General features: G+C 42.1%; 1 protein-coding gene across 8 annotated transcripts in view; it reads left to right on the top strand.

The window, feature by feature from the left end:
* Nucleotides 1-20,163, top strand: part of RCBTB1 (RCC1 and BTB domain containing protein 1) — a 52,749-nt gene that overhangs the window by 9,883 nt on the left and 22,703 nt on the right. For 4 of the 8 annotated variants that reach the window (XM_050948588.1, XM_050948605.1, XM_050948579.1 and 1 more), the window contains exons 2-4: nt 13,788-13,958; nt 14,918-15,068; nt 16,606-16,772. The exons of 2 other annotated variants lie outside the window; for them this stretch is intronic. In XM_050948588.1, the coding sequence (XP_050804545.1) occupies nt 13,815-13,958; nt 14,918-15,068; nt 16,606-16,772 (462 nt within the window). In that variant the 5' untranslated portion in view covers nt 13,788-13,814. Of the gene's footprint in view, nt 1-13,787; nt 13,959-14,917; nt 15,069-16,605; nt 16,773-20,163 lie in introns of those variants that run through there. 2 more of the 8 variants (XM_050948597.1, XM_050948621.1) reach the window with 2 other exon arrangements.

The raw sequence follows: 20,163 nt of genomic DNA, 5'->3' as shown, positions 1-20,163 counted from the left end.
GGCCACGCTGTGCCCCGAAAGCGGCCAGCAGCAGGTCCGGTTCCTAGGTGGAGGTGCGTAAGTGGCTCCGCGTGGCTCTTGACTGCAAACACCACGAGCCCCAGTGGAAGTGCGGAGCTGGTGCTTGGGGTGGAGGCAGTGGGTGGAACCCCAGGCCCTCCCCTTCCTTCCATCTAGGAGCCGGACCTGCTGCTGGCTGCTTCTGGGGCGCAGCACGGTGTCAGAACAGGTGGGGACTAGCCTGCCTTAGCTGGGCAGCACCACCCACAGGACTATTAATGGCCTGATTGGCGGTCCCCACCAGAGCCACCACGACCCAGTCGTGATCCGCAGTTTGAAAACCACTGGTGTAAAAGTCCTATATGTAGTTGTTTTGTTGCCACTTTGTATCTAGCAGGAGCTGCTTTAGTTGGGAGCAAATAGAAATAGCATATCCTCTCCAGGTGGAGAGATCTACGAGAGACATTATCCTCTGAATAGACCTTTGCTCTCTTCACATAGAGTAAACAGGATGTTGGACTGCAACGCTAGAGGAATTCAGTATAAATCAAAGTAGATGGTGTTCAAAGTCAAGGTGATGGTTTATATGAAATGGTGTGATTGTAAGTATGGTGCTGTGTGTGCAGTCTAGGTTAAAGATTTGTCAATGTTGGTAAACCATTCTGAGGGTTTTTAGATCTTGGCAACTAACTAGCTTCCAATAGATAATTGTTACTGAGAGTCTAAATGCAGTCTCATTGTTCAGCTGTATAAATTACAATAAAGTGTAGGTCTTTCTGATGTGAATTTTGAAAAAAACTTTGTAAACAAGCTTTTGTGGAATGAGTAATAACTACATAGAGACTATATACCAGGGGTGGCCAACCTGTGGCTCCAGAGCCACCTGTGGCTCTTCAGAGGTTAAAATGCGGCTCCTTGCATAGGCAGTTACTCTGGGGCTGGAGCTACAGATGCTAACTTTCCAGCATGCTGGGGGGTGCTCACTGCTCAACCCCCTGCTCTGCCCCAGGCCCTGCCCCCACTCCATCTCTTCCCCCAAGGCCCCTGCCCCTTCCTCCGAGCCTACCCTGCCCTTACTCCTCCCCCTCTCCCGCAGAGCCTCCTGCACATGCGAAACAGTTGATTGTGGGAGGCGCTGGGGGGCTCGAGAGCAGAAGCTGATGTAGGGGGCTGCTAATGTATTTCTGTGTCTTTTTGGCAATGTACAATGGTAAATTCTGGCTCCTTCTCAGGCTCACGTTGGCCACCTCTGCTATATACACTTGAAATCTAGGTCACAAATTTCAAATATAGTGGCCTAAAGTTAGGCTCCTAAATCCATATGTGGGCACCTAGGTTATTTTTCAAGAATGCTGAGTATGTAGCAGTCTCCTCTTGGGTGCTCAGCGCTCTTGAAAATGAGATAGGTGCCTTAGTATGAATTTGGGAGCCCAACTTTAGGCTACTATTTTGAAAAATCTTTGCTGTAGTCAACTTTAAAAAATGAATTAAAAGTAGTTTCAGGTACTAAATTTGCTGCTGAGAGGTCTGCCAACTTTCTGTCTTAGCAGTTTTCCTACCTTTTTTTAAAATGTTTATTCCTGTTACTGTGTGAAGATCCAGGAACACAAAAGGAAGAACTGGCTATACTGAAAGTACAGTCAAATGCACAAAGTAAACAAATAAAATAAACACACAACTTTTTTGGTCTTTTATAATTTTAGGTGGTGGTTGCATTATTAGTCACATTTTTCTTTTTTAAAGGGAGATATCCCTTTAAAACGTGTACATGAATACTTGATTTTATAGCCTTTAAATATCTTGTCAAAGATTTAGGGATAAGGTTGTCATGGTTTCATAGCATTTTTTACATTAAAAACAATAACAAAAACAATTTGCAGTAACTGAGTGTTGAAACTTGTCATGCGCATTGCTCTGCAGCTTAGTGTCACAGTTTTCCTAGGATGGCTGCTCATTTAGGACTTGTCTGCATTAAAGAATTCCACCAAAACATTTCCACTGGTTCAGCTGAATGGATGACAGCCCTTCCTATAGATAAGGTAAGGATGCCAGAAGCTACTATCAGTGCCAAACTAGCTCCTGCAGCTGAACTGATAGTATCATCAGTGCAAAACTTGTTGGTAAAATTCTGGTATAAATGTAGCCTTTGGTTCATTAGAGTTCCTGTGTTTGGTGATTCTTTGCTTCCTCACCCATTGTAGACTTTCTAATCTTTTGGAGTTAATGCTCTTTAATTATATTGCTAAGAACAAAAGAACGGCCGTACTGGGTCAGACCAAAGGTCCATCTAGCCCAGTATCTGTCTACCGACAGTGGCCAATGCCAGGTGCCCCAGAGGGAGTGAAGCTAACAGGCAATGATCAAGTGATCTCTCTCCTGCCATCCATCTCCATCCTCTGATGAACAGAGGCTAGGGACACCATTCTTTACCCTTCCTGGCTCATAGCCATTTATGGACTTAGCCACCATGAATTTATCCAGTTCCCTTTTAAACATTGTTATAGTCCCAGCCTTCACAACCTCCTCATGTAGGGAGTTCTACAAGTTGACTGTGCGCTGTGTGAAGAAGAACTTCCTTTTATTTGTTTTAAACCTGCTGCCTATTAATTTCATTTGGTGACCCCTAGTTCTTGTATTATGGGAATAAGTAAATAACTTTTCCTTATCCACTTTCTCCACATCACTCATGATTTTATAAACCTCTATCATATCCCCCCCTTAGTTTCCTCTTTTCCAAGCTGAAGAGGCCTAGCCTCTTTAATCTTTCCTCATATGGGACCCTCTCCAAACCCCTAATCATTTTAGTTGCCCTTTTCTGAACCTTTTCTAGTGCTAGAATATCTTTTTTGAGGTGAGGAGACCACATCTGTACACAGTATTCGAGATGTGGGCATACCATGGATTTATATAAGGACAATAAGATATTCTCTGTCTTATTCTCTATCCCCTTTTTAACGATTCCTAACATCCTGTTCGCTTTTTTGACCACCTCTGTGCACTGCATGGACATCTTCAGAGAACTATCCACGATGACGCCAAGATCTTTTTCCTGACTCGTTGTAGCCAAATTAGCCCCCATCATATTGTATGTATAGTTGGGGTTATTTTTTCCAATGTGCATTACTTTATATTTATCTACATTAAATTTCATTTGCCATTTTGTTGCCCAATCACTTAGTTTTGTGAGATCTTTTTGAAGTTCTTCACAATCTGCTTTGGTCTTAACTATCTTGAGTAGTTTAGTATCATCTGCCAACTTTGTCACCTCACTATTTACCCCTTTCTCTAGATCATTTATGAATAAATTGAATAGGATTGGTCCTAAGACTGAGCCCTGGGGAACACCACTAGTACCCTTCTCCATTCTGAGAATTTACCATTAATTCCTACCTTTTGTTCCCTGTCTTTTAACCAGTTCTCAATCCATGAAAGGACCTTCCCTTTTATCCCATGACAGCTTAATTTACGTAAGAGCCTTCGGTGAGGGACCTTGTCAAAGGCTTTCTGGAAATCTAAGTACACTATGTCCACTGGATCCCCCTTGTCCACATGTTTGTTGACCCCTTCAAAGAACTCTAATAGATTAGTGAGACATGATTTCCCTTTACAGAAACCATGTTGACTGTTGCTCAAAAGTTTTGTTTTTCTATGTGTCTGACAATTTTGTTCTTAACTATTGTTTCGACTAATTTGCCCGGTACCGACGTTAGACTTGCCAGTCTGTAATTGCCGGGATCACCTCTAGAACCCTTTTTAAATACTGGCGTTACTTTAGCTAACTTCCAGTCATTGGGTACCGAAGCCGATTTAAAGGACAGGTTACAAACCTTAGTTAATAGTTCCGCAACTTCACATTTGAGTTCTTTCAGAACTCCTGGGTGAATGCCATCTGGTCCCAGTGACTTGTTAATGTTGAGTTTATCAATTAATTCCAAAACCTCCTCTAGTGACACTTCAATCTGTGACAGTTCCTCAGATTTGTCACCTACAAAAGCTGGCTCAGGTTTGGGAATCTCCCTAACATCCTCAGCCGTGAAGACTGAAGCAGAGAATCCATTTAGTTTCTCCGCAATGACTTTTTTGTCTTTAAGCGCACCTTTTGTATTTTGATCGTCAAGGGGCCCCACTGGTTGTTTAGCAGGCTTCCTGCTTCTGATGTACTTAAAAAACATTTTGTTATTACCTTTGGAGTTTTTGGCTAGCCGTTCTTCAAACTCCTCTTTGGCTTTTCTTATTACACTCTTGACTTAAGCTGGCAGTGTTTGTGCTCCTTTCTATTTGCCTCACTAGGATTTGACTTCCACTTTTTAAAGGAAGTCTTTTTATCTCTCATTGCTTCTTTTACATGGTTGTTAAGCCACGGTGGCTCTTTTTTAGTTCTTTTACTGTGTTTCTTAATTTGGGGTATACATTGAAGTTGGGCCTCTATTATGGTGTCTTTAAAAAGGGCCCATGCAACTTGCAGGGATTTCACTTTAGTCACTGTACCTTTTAACTTTCGTTTAACTAACCCCCTCATTTTTGTATAGTTCCCTCTTTTGAAATTAAATGCCACAATGTTGGGCTGTTGAGGTCTTCTTCCCCCCACAGGGATGTTGAATGCTATTGTATTATGGTCACTATTTCCAAGCGGTTCTGCTATAGTTACCTCTTGGACCAGCTCCTGCGCTCCACTCAGGATTAAATCTAGAGTTACCTCTCCCCTTGTGGGTTCCCGTACCAGCTGCTCCATGAAGCAGTCATTTAAAGTATCGAGAAATTTTATCTCTGCATTTCATCCTGAAGTGAAATGTTCCTAGTCAATATGGGGATAATTGAAATCCCCCACTATTATTGGGTTCTTAATTTTGATAGCCCCTCTAATTTCCCTTAGCATTTCATCATCACTATTACTGTCCTGGTCAGGTGGTTGATAATAGATCCCAAATGTTATATTTTTATTAGAGCATGAAATTTCTATCCATAGCCATTCTATGGAACATGTGGATTCGCTTAAGTTTTTACTTCATTTGAATCTACATTTTCTTTCACATATTATGCCACTCCTCCCCCTGCATGACCTGTTCTGTCCTTCCAATATATTTTGTATCTTGGAATGATTGTGTTCCATTGATTGTCCTCAGTCCACCAGGTTTCTGTGATGCCTATTATATCAATATCCTCCTTTATCACAAGGCACTCTAGTTCACCCATCTTATTATTTAGACTTCTAGCATTTGTGTACAAGCATTTTAAAAACTTGTCCCTGTTTATTTGTCTGCCCTTATCTGATGTGCCAGATTCTTTTTTATGTGACTGTTTATCATCTGATCCGGCCCTTACATTATCCTCTTCCGTCCTCTGTTCCTGACTATAACCTGGAGATTCCCTATCATCAGACTCTCCCCTAAGAGAAGTCTGTGTCCGATCCACATGCTCCTCGGCAGCAGTCGGCTTTTCCCCATCTCCTAGTTTAAAAACTGCTCTACAACCTTTTTAATGTTTAGTGCCAGCAGTCTGGTTCCACTTAGGCTCCACCTAAACCAATCTCTCCTGTATAGGCTCCCCCATCCCAAAAGTTTCCCCAGTTCCTTCCTCTCTATACCATCGTCTCATCCACGCATTGAGACTCTGAAGCTCTGCCTGCCTGCCTGGCCCTGAGAGTGGAACTGGGAGCATTTCTGAGAATGCCACCATAGAGGTCCTGGATTTTAGTCTCTTCCCTAGCAGCCTAAATTTGGCTTCCAGGACATCTCTCCTACCCCTCCCTGTGTCATTGGTACCTACATGTACCATGACCACCAGCTCCTCCCCAGCACTATACATAAGTCTGTTTAGATGCCTCGAGAGATCCGCAGCCTTTGCACCAGGCAGGCAAGTCACCATACTGTTCTTCCGATCATCACAAACCCAACTATCTACGTTTCTAATGATCGAATCTCCCATTACTAACACGAGCCTTTTCTTAGCAACTGGAGTTCCCTTCCCCGGAGAGGTAACCTCAGTGCGAGAGGCAACCCCAGCACCATCTGGAAGGAGGGTCCCAACTATGGGAAGGTTTCCCTCTGCTCCCATTGACTGCTCTGCTTCCCTGGGCCTTTCTTCCTCCTCAACAGCACAGAGGCTGTCTGAGCGGAGGTGGGACAATTCTACAGTGTCCCGGAAAGCCTCATCAACATACCTCTCTGCCTCTCTTAGCTCCTCCAGTTCTGCCACCCTGGCCTCCAAAGTCCGTACGTGGTCTCTGAGGGCCAGGAGCTCCTTGCACTGATTGCACACATACGCCACCCGCCCACAAGGCAGGTAATCATACATGCTACACTCAGCGCAATAAACTGGATAGCCCCCACTCTGCTGCTGGGTTTCTTCCCACATTGTCTCCTAGTTAATGAAAGGGTGGTTTAAAGAAAGGGGTTTTGGAATATAGTTTGGATTACAGGTTTTAAAGGGACTACAAGGGAACAGATAGGACTGACAAGGGACCCCCCCTCCCTTCCCACTCCCCTTCCAAACCCCCTTGCAAAACTCCCTGTGAGCAGCCCCTGTTTGGAAGCTCCCTGGTCGCTTGTGCGCGGCATTATGAAGCCCTGGCCTGAGTTAATGCCCCAACCACTGATTAAGGCTCAGCCAATTCCCAGAAGCTTCGAGCTTTCAAACCTTCCTTTGAAGCTCACAGCCTCCAACTGCCAGCCACAGCACACGATCCTTCAAGCAACCAAACAAACAAACAGACTGACAAACACAAGCTCAGCACACAGCAAGTAACCCCCAAACACACACACACACTACAGACAGTCACTTACCTCATAGATGCTGTATTTGCTCCTCCTTCACCTGGAGAACTCCCTTGCAAAACTCCCTGTTAGCAGCCCCTGTTTGCAAGCTCGCGTGCTTTTTATTGGAGATAGAAATGAAAAGAAATGTAAGCCACAGTAGCTGCCTCAGTTTTAACAATCTAAGTTAACAGTATGTGGGGGGGAAATGTGTGAAATATTTTCACTGCAGACTAATGGAGAATAATCCTACCAATATTCATACACTTCTATGAAAGTCTTCATTATTTGTATAACAGTAACATCTATCGGTCTGAACTAAAATTGGTGCCACATTATGCTAAAGACTGTAGTAACATAGCATAAATTCTTTGAGGTGAGGACTGTCGCTCAAGCGAAGTAGACAAAGGGGAAGCAAAGTCTCGCAGATTTGAAGTGACAAGCCCAAGATCACACAGTCCTTCAGTGACAGAGTAGATCTTATGTTTTTAAAAGTTCTATAAACTGTCTAGTCAGGGTGGTAGATGACACTTGCATTCCTAAGTACTTATGCATCTCGTTTTCATTCATTCTTCCATTTTGAGCCTACAAAAGGTCCTCTGTGGACAAAGCAGGCTCTTGGATGTGGGCCTTTTCTCTTACATCTAAATTAATGTAATCTTTCCTTTCCAAATCTTGGGAATTTTTTGAGGTTTTGTGGTAAACTAGCTAGATAAGAAGAGTTTGCCTAAGATAACTGTAAACACAGAATGAGGCACAATAGTATAGTTGACTCTGAGCATTCACATATCGTGTCTGGCCCCAACCAATCATGACATAAAAAAAAGGATTCTTTGATTTTTAAAGCATTTAGTCTTTGGTCTCATTTTCAGGCTTTTCTGCACCACTGTGCGGGCTAGAAACTTTCATCTTAAAAAGCTGAGATTCTCATATAATAGCTTGACTCAAGAATGTGGGGCTTCAAGAAAAACATCCACGTGTGAGATTTTGCAATATCCAGAATAAACTCTTCAGATTTGTATTTTGGTACTTGACCATGTGCTAATATCATAAGCAGCCAGTCCAAATAATTTTCGTGACTTGGCTTATAGTGTTAATCTCACGTGCAAGTAATTTTTAGCTCTTTTATATAGCACTTCATTGTTTAGTGTTTTGAACATTTAACTCATCATTTTCCACGTGGCAGAGGCAAGTATATTCCCCATTTTACAACCACATAAATTTAATTCTGAGTACCATCAATTTCTGTCACTCTGGCTCCTGCTTAGGAATAGTGTTCCTGAGTTGGAGTCGGTAGTTGATGTGTTTACTCTGCACAGGCAGACCTTCTTTCCATATAGTCTTCCATTGACTTCACTGAGGTACCGTACAGATACTGGGTCTGCTCACTCAGAGTGACTTCCTGGATCAGAGCTCTAGTTGATTATAGTGCGTCACAGAAGTTTCACAATTGTGCAGCTCTCAGCTATCAACAATACTGCATTTAACAGAATGCAACTGCGCAGTCTGATTTAGTGTGATTTTTGAAACGTAATCTCATGTTTTATTGTAGGCTGAGTTTGTAGCAGCAGCTATAGTTAAGGTTGCCTGATACTTGACATTATAAGAACTTGATTTCAGTTGCTTGTAACTCTTGCAAACTTTAACTGTTCATTGAATTTTTGAAAAATTTCAGCTAGAGCAGTTAATTCATTTCTAAGTATGAATTGAGCAAACAAGGTATCTGTCCGTGCTATTGCAAAAAATGCTTACCACCATTTCACTGAGAAGCTCTAGCACTTCTTTGTGTTGGAGCAGAGACATAAAATTTGGCAGTGAGATTGTCTGGTGTCATGGGAGGTGCCTTTTTTCCAGTGTCCTGTACACTCTTGACATGCTCTGACCCATGCAGCTTGGACAGTGCAGTTTTAGAATTGTTCACAAACCCCTCCCCTGCCCTAAATGCTCTAACACAGGGGTCGGCAGCCTGTGGCATGTGTGCCAAAGGTGGCACGCGAGCTGATTTTTTTACTGGCACGCTGACTGGGGTCCCAGCTGCTGCCCCTGCTCAGCTTGCTGCTGGCCTGAGTGAATGGAACCCCAGTCTGGCAGCTGGCTGAGTGGGGCCGGCGGCCAGGACCTGCCACTAGTCTGGGGTTCTGTCCGCTGGTGTAGTATATTAAACTTCTCCCCGTAGGAATGTGCTACTTGTGGAGCACCAGGGCTGGCAGTCGTAAGTAGTACACTATAAGTAGCACATTTCTACGGGGAGAAATTTAGTACACTACACCTGGGTAGGGAAGGCAACAGCCTGCCCCCCTCCCACTTCCTGCCCCCTGACTGCCCCCCTCATGACCCATCCAAACCCCCCACCCCGCTCCTTGTCCCCTGACCACCTTCTCCCAGGACCCCCTGCCCTCCTCAGAACCCCCTACCCAGGTGTAATGTACTAAATTTCTCCCCATTGGAATGTGCTACTTATGGTATACTACTTACGACTGCCAGTCATGGTGCTAGCTTTAGAAATAGGTTTAGATTAACTTTCAGTTTAAAGTAAGTTAATTAAACAATACCATGGCAGATTTAAAGATCAAGAAACACTGTTTTAAAGGGTGTTTGTCATGCCTGGCTGTCTGTGGCATCCGATGTGCATGTTCAGTGCTGAAATGCCTAGGAGAGAGGCATTCTTGTTCATATTGTGCTATTTGGGGCCCTCCTCAGCCCCACATAGCTAGACAAGACTTCAGGCTCTTCTGTTACAGGAAACGTTGTCGGTCCAGCCTCTTGGATCAGATACTTCTAAATAGATATCAGATACCTCACTTCAGGAAGGTGTCTGGAGTAATTTAAGACTTTGATGTAAATCCGTGTATAAATTTACCAGCATTCTTTCCCAGACCATGATCATGTAAGGGCAAATCTAAATTACGTTCTTTATATACAGAGAATGCTTTCTGATGGGAACAGAACTAAAGACTTTAGGTCCTCTGCTACGTTGTATCATATGGTCAAGGGTCAAGCTGTCTCTGCCCATTCCGCATCAGTGGGTCCGATAGTGTATATAGAGGAGAGTTATAAAAGTTCTTCACTCTCTCCTCCTGCAGTTCTTAGAGTTCATTCTACCAGTGCAGTTGCTGCATCTGTAGCATGTTCCCATTATTGAAATATGTAAATATGGAGTTCAAGTCACACTTTCTCTAAACAGTCTGCCTGTTTAGATTTGGCAACCAAATCTGATGCACAGTTTGGCAAAGTGATACTTCAGTTGTTGTTGTTTGTTGTTTAATTAGGACTTGGTGTTCCTACATCCACCTTTTAACGTACTCCTTGCCAAACTATCCCAAGAGTGGGAATATTCAGAGGACTCTTGAAGGAAATGGAGGTTCCTTGTAACTGTAGTTCTTCGAAATGGACTCTACATATTTCCACTCCCTACCCACCTTCCCCTCTTCTGTGGAGTCCCAATTAAGGATTCTGTAATAGGGGTGGAAGAAACTGAGGCTGCTTGTGTCACCAAGCCCCTTTGATGACCATGCTGTCAGAATGGGCTAGAATGTTTAGGGAAGTGGGGAGAAGGGTATGTGAGCATTCCAAGAGTTTAAATATGCAGACTCAGTCACCAAGAACTATGGTTACAAGCAACTAACCTTCATTTATTCTATGTGGAAAATGGTCAAAACTTGGCCAAGTTATACATTTTTGAAAAAACTCAGACTTGTAAGAGTTTGAAAGCTAAGTTTTCTGAAGATTCTTTATGCACTAAGCATGCTCCTGCTAAGGGCTGCAGGGACCGGCAGGACTTCTCATGCAATTGCTCCTCTGGGTATGGTGACCAGATGTCCCAATTTTATAGGGACAGTCCTGATTTTTGGGTCTTTTTCTCATATAGGCTCCTATTACACCACGTCCTGATTTTTCACACTTGTCTGGTCACCCTACCTCTTGGTGTCCTGAAACACTGTGGTATCGGGAATGGGGAGTAGGGGGATTCTCTTCCCTGCTCTCATTGCTTCTACTTCTGGTGCCCAGGAAGCATGGAGGGGAGGGGGAGAAGCCTGTCTAGAATTCAGAGGGATGAGAAATAGGAGGGGCGGAAGAAGATGAGGTTGTAGGGTGGGTGGTTGCAGGAGCCAGAAAGTGAGAGAGGGAGAAAGGGAGGAGCTGAAGGGGGTTGGATAGGAGCTGAATGGGACAGGATATAGGTTGCACTTAACTGAGTGCTTGACTCTGCAACTTTAACTATATTTTAACATAGTCTTTTAGAGATAATAGATATTATGTTAACAATATTATTTCAATGTGACTGTACCCAGGGTCGTGAGGCGTCTCCCCACCATCTGCCCATAGTGTGAGGAAGTGTTGTCTCTGCCTTCTGTAGGTCAGCTCCTTGAAATCACCAGCCTCTGGCAGTGCAACCACTGCCTTCCAGACCCCTTCAGGCCTTGCTGTCTCTGTACAGGGTAGTTATAGGCATACATCAATCTGAGTCTTCTGAACATTCCCTGTAGTGCCCAGCCCCTTATCCACTGAGCACTCAAAATTACCAGGCCTACTGTTCCCAAAGGAACAGTAAACACCAACTTATACCTTCCTAAACACTTAGTCTCTTTCACTATAAATACATCTATGTCTATTGTTAAAGAACTGGTGTTCAAGTGAATAAGAATATTGAAAACAAATGATTACATATAAAACAAAATCATAGAACGCTTTCTTGAGACTAAACGTAACTAACAGATTAACATCTTGTTTAAAGAAGCTGGTCTCATCCAAGGTTCTTTCCAGTGTTTTCAACCAAGTGTGGTTGACATCCCTCTTTCATGAAGCAAGCTCCTTGTCCATTTGCTTCCGTAGTGAAGGATGCTAGAGTGTCGTCTTTGTTCCCCAAATTACTAGAGCAGCCCTTTTGTGTGTGGGTCAGAATAGGATTGTCTCCCCCACTCTCCCACTGCTTGCTTCCTACTGTTACCTTTGTCTTTTGAATTTTTCACAATCCTTCATTAGCATTCCGTTTAGACTGGTGAAAAGAGGCCCTTTGTTTAATGTAAATTAAGCACTATATAGTTCAGACTGCTAGATAACAAGTTCTCTTCTGACAGAACCTGTGTTTCATCTTTGCTGGTGATCAGTTCCTAAATACAGACCTTAACATAATTTTGTGTGTACACACACACACACACACACACACACACACACACACACACACACGTATGTAACTCCTTAACAACATCCATACATGTTTAGAATGTATATTCCGGACCCAGGAGGTCCCTGTAACATCTAGACACCCCTCTGTACCCCTTTCTAGTTGGCACTAAGAGGTTCCTGGGTCATACATGACCAGTGCATACCATAGTGCTGTCGTCTTATGGAATGTTCTGGTGCGAGCACAGATCCATGCCCATGAAGTACCAGCCTATCACATAAATGTGGACAAGTACTAACAGCAGAATATCTTTGGAGCATCGGTGATAACATGACATTTCTTTTGTCAGGCCTAAAAAAATCTTATATTCTTGCTCTTTTTTTTGAGTCTTTTTATCTCCTCCTTGAATCCATTCAGTTTCCATGCGCAAACAGAGGTGATGAGGGTGGCAGAAATTTGTAAATCATGCACAGTGATATTGTTTCTCTGGCAGATTTGATGATACTTTTATCTTTTGTTCATCTTCCAATGTTCTAACGCAATCCAAAGTGTTTCCCAATTAACCAATAATGACTAGTTGCTCAGCACTGAGTTCGCCAATAGTTTTCATTAAGTAGTCTGAAGCAAAGAGATCATGGTTATGTGCTGTAATTCCCTCATGCTCAAAAATAATTATTTTTGTCCACAAGGAAAGTTTTTTAAATCAGCCCCTGCCCCTACCACATCCCCAATACTTTGACAAAAAACCCTAACAAGCTGGCGTCATGTGCTACTTACATATATTGGGATTTCACACTGTTCAAAATTTAAACTGGGATTGCACACTAGTTGTAGGAGACAATATTTTACTTTAAGACAGGGGTGAGCAGACTTTTTGGCCTGAGGGCCTCATCGACGTTCCGAAACTGTACGGCCTGCTGTACAGGGAAGGTTGTGCCTCCCGAAACAGCCTGGCCCCCACCCCCTGACTATCCCCCTCAGAACACCCAACCCATCCAAACCCCCCTGCTCCTTGTCCACTGACACTTGCCCCCAGGATCCCTTGCCCCTAACTGTCCCCCCAGGACTCCACCCCCATCCAACCCCCCATGTTCTCCCCCCGAACCTCTGCCCCATCCAACCGCTCCCTGTCCCCTGATGGTCCCCTGGGACCCCCTGCCCCTTATCCAACCCCCCCACCCCTTTTTCCATGCCTCTCAGAGCAGCAGGACTGGCTGCCATGCCACCCTGCTGGAGCCAGCTACACCTCCGCACTGCTCAGCAGGATTTCGCAGCTCCGCCACCCAGAGTGCTGGCGGCAAGCGAGCTGAGGCTGCGGGGGTGGGGGGACAGCAGGGAGGGGGCCGGGGGCTAGCCTCCTTGGCCTGGAGCTCAAGGGCCAGGCAGGACGGTCCCACGGGCCCTAGTTTCCGCACCTCTGCTTTAAGGTCTGCTTGTCTTTATTTAAATGGAATATAGGCTTGGAATACTGTTTCACATTTACAAGAGAATTGAATATAATACAAAAGAAAATAAGATCCAAAATATAGCTCAAAAATCTGCTGTCACTGAAAGGCAACATTTGCTAGGTTGCATATTTATCAACAAATGGATTTTTTTCAAGTAGAACAGTGTCTTTCTCTGTTTTTTTTCAGTAGTTATTAGTTCAAAGTAGCCCAGCAGGTACTTGTTTTTAATGACATTTCTCTAATATCCTGTCTAGGGCTAGCTATTTTTGTTGTTCCTTGGTATGGTGTATGATTACACATCTTGTATAGGAATAGAATATTTATTCATCAGAGAAACTAATGTCCCTGTAATTAAGTTTTATGTGCCTTTTTCTTTTCTAAAGAAGAATATCTTGTGCCTTTTGATGAAGATAAAAAATAAGCCTTTTTAACAGTGTTGTTTTTTTTTTCTTATTACTGCAGAAATGTCAACTTACTTATAGGAATTATATGAAACCCAACATAGTCATGGTGGATGTAGGAAAGTGGCCAATATTTACCTTGCTTTCACCTCAAGAAATAGCATCTATTCGGAAAGCATGTGTATTTGGCACATCGGCCAATGAAGCTATATACGTAACCCATAATGATGAGGTGAGTGTATAAGGAAATGAAAATACCTGATCTGTTTTGGGATGTAATTCTAACCCTTTTGAATGCCTGTAAATAAGCAGCCTACAAAAGACACTGCATGAAACTGTGTCCCAGTCTGTGAATGAATGTGGTGGAAATGAATTGCAAATATTTGAAATCTTGCCTTGGGACATAACTGGGAAGAGAGTAAAAGGATTCACAATAAAACACTCTTAACAAAAATTATTTTCATTACTATTAATGTCATAGATTAGTAAAGATGAAAAAAATAAAAATTTGCTACATAAACTGAGTCTCTTTACATTTTTTTTCACTGGAACAGCTGAACTAGACTGGTCAGTTTCACTTCTTGGCTCTTACACTAGCACATAAATATAACCGGACAATTATTATGACAAATGTTGAACTTCTTATACCCGATAGTGATATAAAGGAGAGCAGCTGTAATAAAAATGAATCTCCAGTCCAGGAAATGCCCCCTTTAGAGAGATCTTTTTAAATTTAAGTAACTTTTTTCTGAATCAAAATGTAATTGTCACAGCTTTTTTTATGGAAAGAGAAGTAGTGCATTGCCCTAAATAAGCCTCGGCACCCAAAAGGAGGAGATATTTGGATGCCTGCCTTTAAAGTGTACAAAACACAATAAAAACACTTCTGTAAACCTTTAAAGGCCTATGATTTCAGTAGAAATATCTCCATTAGGGTTTGTAAACCTTCCTTCTGGTGTGTGTAAAACAAAAATCTAAATTTTGAATCTAGAACTAGTTGTAGAACCCTTTGAACCAACAATAAAGTTCCATGGATGAAATCTTTGCCCCATTGAAGTTGATGGCAAAACTCCCATTCACTTCACTAGGGCCAGTTTTCACCCTGTATATCTATATTTCTGTCTATCTCCCTCTCCATAAATATGAATCTAAATAGTTTAAAATGCAAATTGTTCTTTTTTTTCCCCCCAGGTGTTTGTGTTTGGACTAAACTGTAGTAATTGTTTGGGGACTGGAGATAATCAAAGCACAATAGTACCAAAGAAATTAGAAGCCTTATGTGGGAAGAAGATTAACAATCTCAGTTATGGAAGTGGACCACATGTTATACTTAGCACTGAAGGTAGAAAATATTTAATATATGAAATAATCAGTTACATATGCTATCAGGGTTAACCAAGAATGGAAGTAGAGATATGTTGGTAGATTGCTACTTGGCCAATGTGCTGGGTTTGTGTTGCTCTTCTGGGAATTCTGATCCTGGGCCAACAAAGTTCAAAGGCCAGATCTCTCAGCTTACATAGGTCATAGCTTCTCTGCAGTCACTTTAGCTGAGGAGCTGGCCCAAAGCATACCATGATGGTAACATGCTTAGTCTTCCCTCTGGGATGGAGGAGCTATGTGAATTACTAACTATCAGAATTTAATGATCAGATAACATTTTCCAAACCTGGTGGCCATCAGAATCAAATAGTATGTTCTAGTTTAGTGGCCTTCTAACCAACCAACTTTTACAAAGGGAAGAACGCAGGTTATTTCTCAACACTGGGTGGGTAGTAAACAGTGGCAAGGGAATGAATGCATTTTACTTTTGAACATAAAGTTGGAAACCAGGTTCCAACATGAAGTTGTACAGTTCATTGGCTGACTAGCGAGGCAGTGCTGATTAAAAGGGTCTGAACTTGATGGCTTCAGACCCTAACATTAGACTTTTCTTTGTTTTTAAATAGTTGTTTTGAGTTAAATTTGTCAGTCTGTTCTTATGTGGTTGTAGCATGTGGCTTCAAGCCTCTGAAAAATTATGAATAAAACGATAGACTACTCACTCTCGCCTCTAAATTGTTTGCCTGGTTCCTTTATTTAACGTTGGATTATGAGCACATTGAAACACCTTGCTCAGTTTTTTTTCTGGGAAGGGGATATTGAAAAATAATTAACATCAAAATTAGTTAATATAGACTCACTGGACAAAGCTTTCTTTGCCTTGAATTGACAAGAGGCAAGATAAAATCTGTTTAAAGGAAGTCTGGGGAAGACAGACAGTCAGAGAAGAGCAGAGAGATTGCTTGAGAAATTCTCAAGGGTGAAGAATGCTGAGCCCAAGGAAGGGACATGAATATAATGGAGTTCAGGAAATGGAGTACAGGAAATGTCAACTCAAAGTTGCTTCCTATATGGCTTCCCTTATAGAATAGTGAATTCATATAGGAAGCTGGTTTGGTTTGGGGAAAATAGCTTTTGTCTGTATTGTCTGATCAGACAGCTGACATCAGTTTTGATGTTTACTGCCAATTATAGTTTGGTGCGGGGAGGAAGCATTTTAATTCTGCAGTAAGGTTAGTGAAACCATTTGTTAATATCCTCCATTATATTCATGTGCCACCGTTTATCTCTCTCAGATAACCCAGAGCTCATGCTATGGTATAGTCATGAATAGTTAGACTTGAGAAGGAAGGCTTAAAACTGTACAAAGAATAAACTGTAGAACAATTGCTTCATTAGTCTCGTCACCTAGTTATTCTACTCTCACTTTGACTTATAGCTCTGTCTATACTTTAGCTTTTATAGAAGCTGAAGAGAATACAGTGTTTGAATCAATTAACATCTCAATTAGTTTGGCATTGGTGGGGGTGTATCATAAACATGCATATTTTGTGCAGATGGTGAAGTTTATGCTTGGGGACATAATGGATACAGCCAGCTTGGGAATGGAACAACCAATCAGGGCATTACTCCTGTTCAAGTCTGTACCAACCTGCTAATTAAGAGGGTGATTGAAGTAGCTTGTGGCTCTCATCATTCTATGGCCCTATCATCTGATGGAGACGTAAGTCTTATACTTTCTTATTTAACTTTTTCAATAAACCTGAAGTTCCTGAAAGGAGTCTGATTGATAGCTTTGGAGACTGAAGTCCTTTCTATTCACAGTACAGGTACAAAGTAACCTTACCCATGCTGTCCTACCAATGTGCTTCAAACTGAAGGCACCCTCTCTCCAGGGGAGAGAGGGGTAGTTCATTCTCCAGGCCAATTTTAATTCTTTTTTCCCTACAGCAATTTGAAAATTGTGGCCAGTGAGTATTCTTATGCATTTTTTGTGCATTGGACACCTATCAATAAGTCTGAAACTGGAAAGAACACTGCACCTAAAAAGCAATGTAATTTTGAAAGACTTTTTTCCACTAGTATTCCCTATCTGTATAATAGGGAATTGTGCGAGAAATGGTAGACCTTTTCCAAAAGAAACAACATTAAAGGTTGCCCTCTGTGTGCGCTGTCCTAGCACTGACACGGATGGGTCAGTCTGTGGTAGTGTTTTTGGTTCTCTTTAATACTGTATCTGATTGCTGCATTATTCATTATTGTGGAAGTATTGTGCTCTATCCACCTTCACATACATTGAGAGGGATTGGACATAGTTGATTTTATATGAAAGTTCTGCTTTATGCTACATATGTTGGAAAATATATCCCTGCAGAAATGAGTGGACTCAGGCTTGATTTGTTCATGTCTAGTTACTTGGAAAGTGTAAATCACGAACTTCTTTATGTACTACTGACTAGTCAATGTTACCATTTTTACGCTCAATCAAAAAGGAATTTTTAGACTGAGTAATCAGCCTGATCTAATGCTGTTTTAAGGCTTCATCTGAATTGTTTGATTCTAAAATCAGCTTAAAATAGTTGTGAGGAGGAATTAAAAATAGGCATAATTCTGTCTATGCACTTGGCCCCTAGAACCATAGTATCTGAGCACCTCCATATCCTGTTCTAATATGAAATCATACTGCTTCCATTATGACACACAGTAGCACATCAGTGTCTGTAGTGAGGGGGAGGGAAAGTAGATTCAGAAACTAGTTTTTTGCTGATAATGTACTGCTTTTGAGAGGAGCTTGTGCTTAGGAAAGATCTTGAGATTTTTTATTTCTTTGCCTTGCATAGGGTATGAAATTTGGAAGTGTAATGCACCTAGTTAGTCAGCAGTGATATGGTCCAAACAATATAAGATGAGAAATAGGAGGAAGGGTGTTCTACAGGTGCGAAGAATTAGACCGGTAATGCATATTTTGAACATAATGTATATTTAAACTGTACTTAAATACAGTGCTAACCTCCTGAAATTTAAACATTTTATTTTGACCTATATTATATTGCATTTTGTTAGTGTTTGACTGAGGCTTTGTTGTTACAAGCTGTTTTGCATAATCGGGTTATATAAAGGAACGTCTTATGGAATAATATTTACAGAAAGAATTGGCTGCAAAATTAAATGACTTTAATCTCTGGAATTTCAGAAGGTCTTTGAAGTGTCACATGACACTGTTCTTGTGGCATTAAATGATGAGCTCTAGAGTAGATAAAGGTAGGTGAAGAGCAAACAAACCATCAGCAATCGGGCAATGGTTTGTTTGCCCAGTTGGGAGAACTGGCAAACTGGGAGAACAGTTGAACAGATGAATAGAGGCAGCTAGTTCATTCCATGGTTTAAAGAGCAGAAGCTGTAGTCACAGGTGGCTGTCTTATATGAGAAAACAGTGGCTTAAATTTCACATTCCTGTGGTGGTTTGCTAGGAGGGGAGAAAATATGCTTAAATTTACTCGCAATTTAACTAGGAACCTTTAAATTTAGAGGCTCACGCCTCCATTATAATTCTGAAAAATAAAGCTGGTAAATAGTCTTCTTTGAAAACATCTTCCTTATAGCTTAACACATAGAGGATGTTAGTTATACAAAGGATACATTTAATACAGTAGAATCTCAGAGTTACAAACATCGAAGTTGTGAACTGACTGGTCAGCCACACCTCTCATTTGGAACTGGAAGTATGCAGTCAAGCAGCAGCAAAGACCAGAAAAAAAGCAAATACAGTAATGTGTTTAAACATAAACTAGTAGAAAAATAAAAGGAAAGTTTAAACTAAAAGATTTGACAAGGTAAGGAAACTGTTTCCTTAGAATCATAGAAGATTAGGGTTGGAAGAGACCTCAGGAGGTCATCTAGTCCAACCCACTGCTCATAACAGGACCAACACCAACTAAATCATCCCTGCCAGGGCTTTGTCAAGCTAGGCCTTAAAAACCTCTAAGGATGGAGATTCCACCACCTCCCTAGGTAGCCCATTCCAGTGCTTCACCACCCTCCTAGTAAAATAGTGTTTCCTAATATTCAACCTAGACCTTCCCTACTGCAACTTGAGACCATTACTCCTTGTTCTGTCATCTGCCACCACTGAGAACAGCCAAACTCTATCCTCTTTGGAACCCTCCCTTCACGTAGTTGACGGCTGCTATCAAATCCCCCCTCACTCTTCTCTTCTGCAGACTAAACAAGCCCAGTTCCCTCAGCCTCTCCTCGTAAGTTGTGTGCCCCAGCCCCCTCATCGTTTTCATTGCCCTCTGTTGGACTCTCTCCAATATGTCCACATCCTGTCTGTAGTGGGGGGCTCAAAACTGGATGCAATACTCCAGATGTGGCCTCACCAGTGCCGAATAGAGGGGAATAATCACTTCCCTCAATCTGCTGGCAGTGCTCCTACTAAAGCAGCCCAATATGCTGTTAGCAGTGTACCCTTGTTGCCAGGAAGGCTGATTCATATCCAACTTCTCATCCACTGTAATCCCCAGGTCATTTTTGCAGAACTGCTGCTTAGCCGATCGGTCCCCAGCCTGTAGCAGTGCATGGGATTCTTCAATCCTAAATGCAGGACTCTGCACTTGTCCTTGTTGAACCTCATCAGATTTCTTTTGGCCCAATCCTCCAATTTGTCTAGGTCACTCTGGACCCTATCCCTACCCTCCAGCGTACCTACTTCTTCCTCCAGCTTAGTGTTGTCAGCCAACTTGCTGAGGGTGCAATCTATCTCATCATCCAGATCATTAATAAAGATGTTTGGGCATTCCACTCGATACTGGCTGCCAACTAGACATTGACCCATTGATCACTACCCGTTGAGCCCGACAGTCTAGCCAATTTTCTATCCAATTAAATTAAGATGGTTAAAGGCAGCATTTTTCTTCTGCATAGTAAAGTTTCAAAGCTGTATTGAGTCAAAGTTCAGTTGTAAATTTTAGAAAGAACCACCATAATGTTTTGTTCAGAGTTACGAACAACCTCCATTCCTGAGGTGTTTAACTCTGAGGTTCTACTGTACCTTGAAATACACCCCCCACCACCCTCCATATATTCAATAGGTGTTTAGTTTTAGATTAATTAGA

This window comes from Gopherus flavomarginatus, chromosome 1, assembly GCF_025201925.1.
Source record: "Gopherus flavomarginatus isolate rGopFla2 chromosome 1, rGopFla2.mat.asm, whole genome shotgun sequence".
Classification (NCBI taxonomy): domain Eukaryota; kingdom Metazoa; phylum Chordata; order Testudines; family Testudinidae; genus Gopherus; species Gopherus flavomarginatus.
This window is presented reverse-complemented; position numbering and strand designations above follow the sequence as displayed.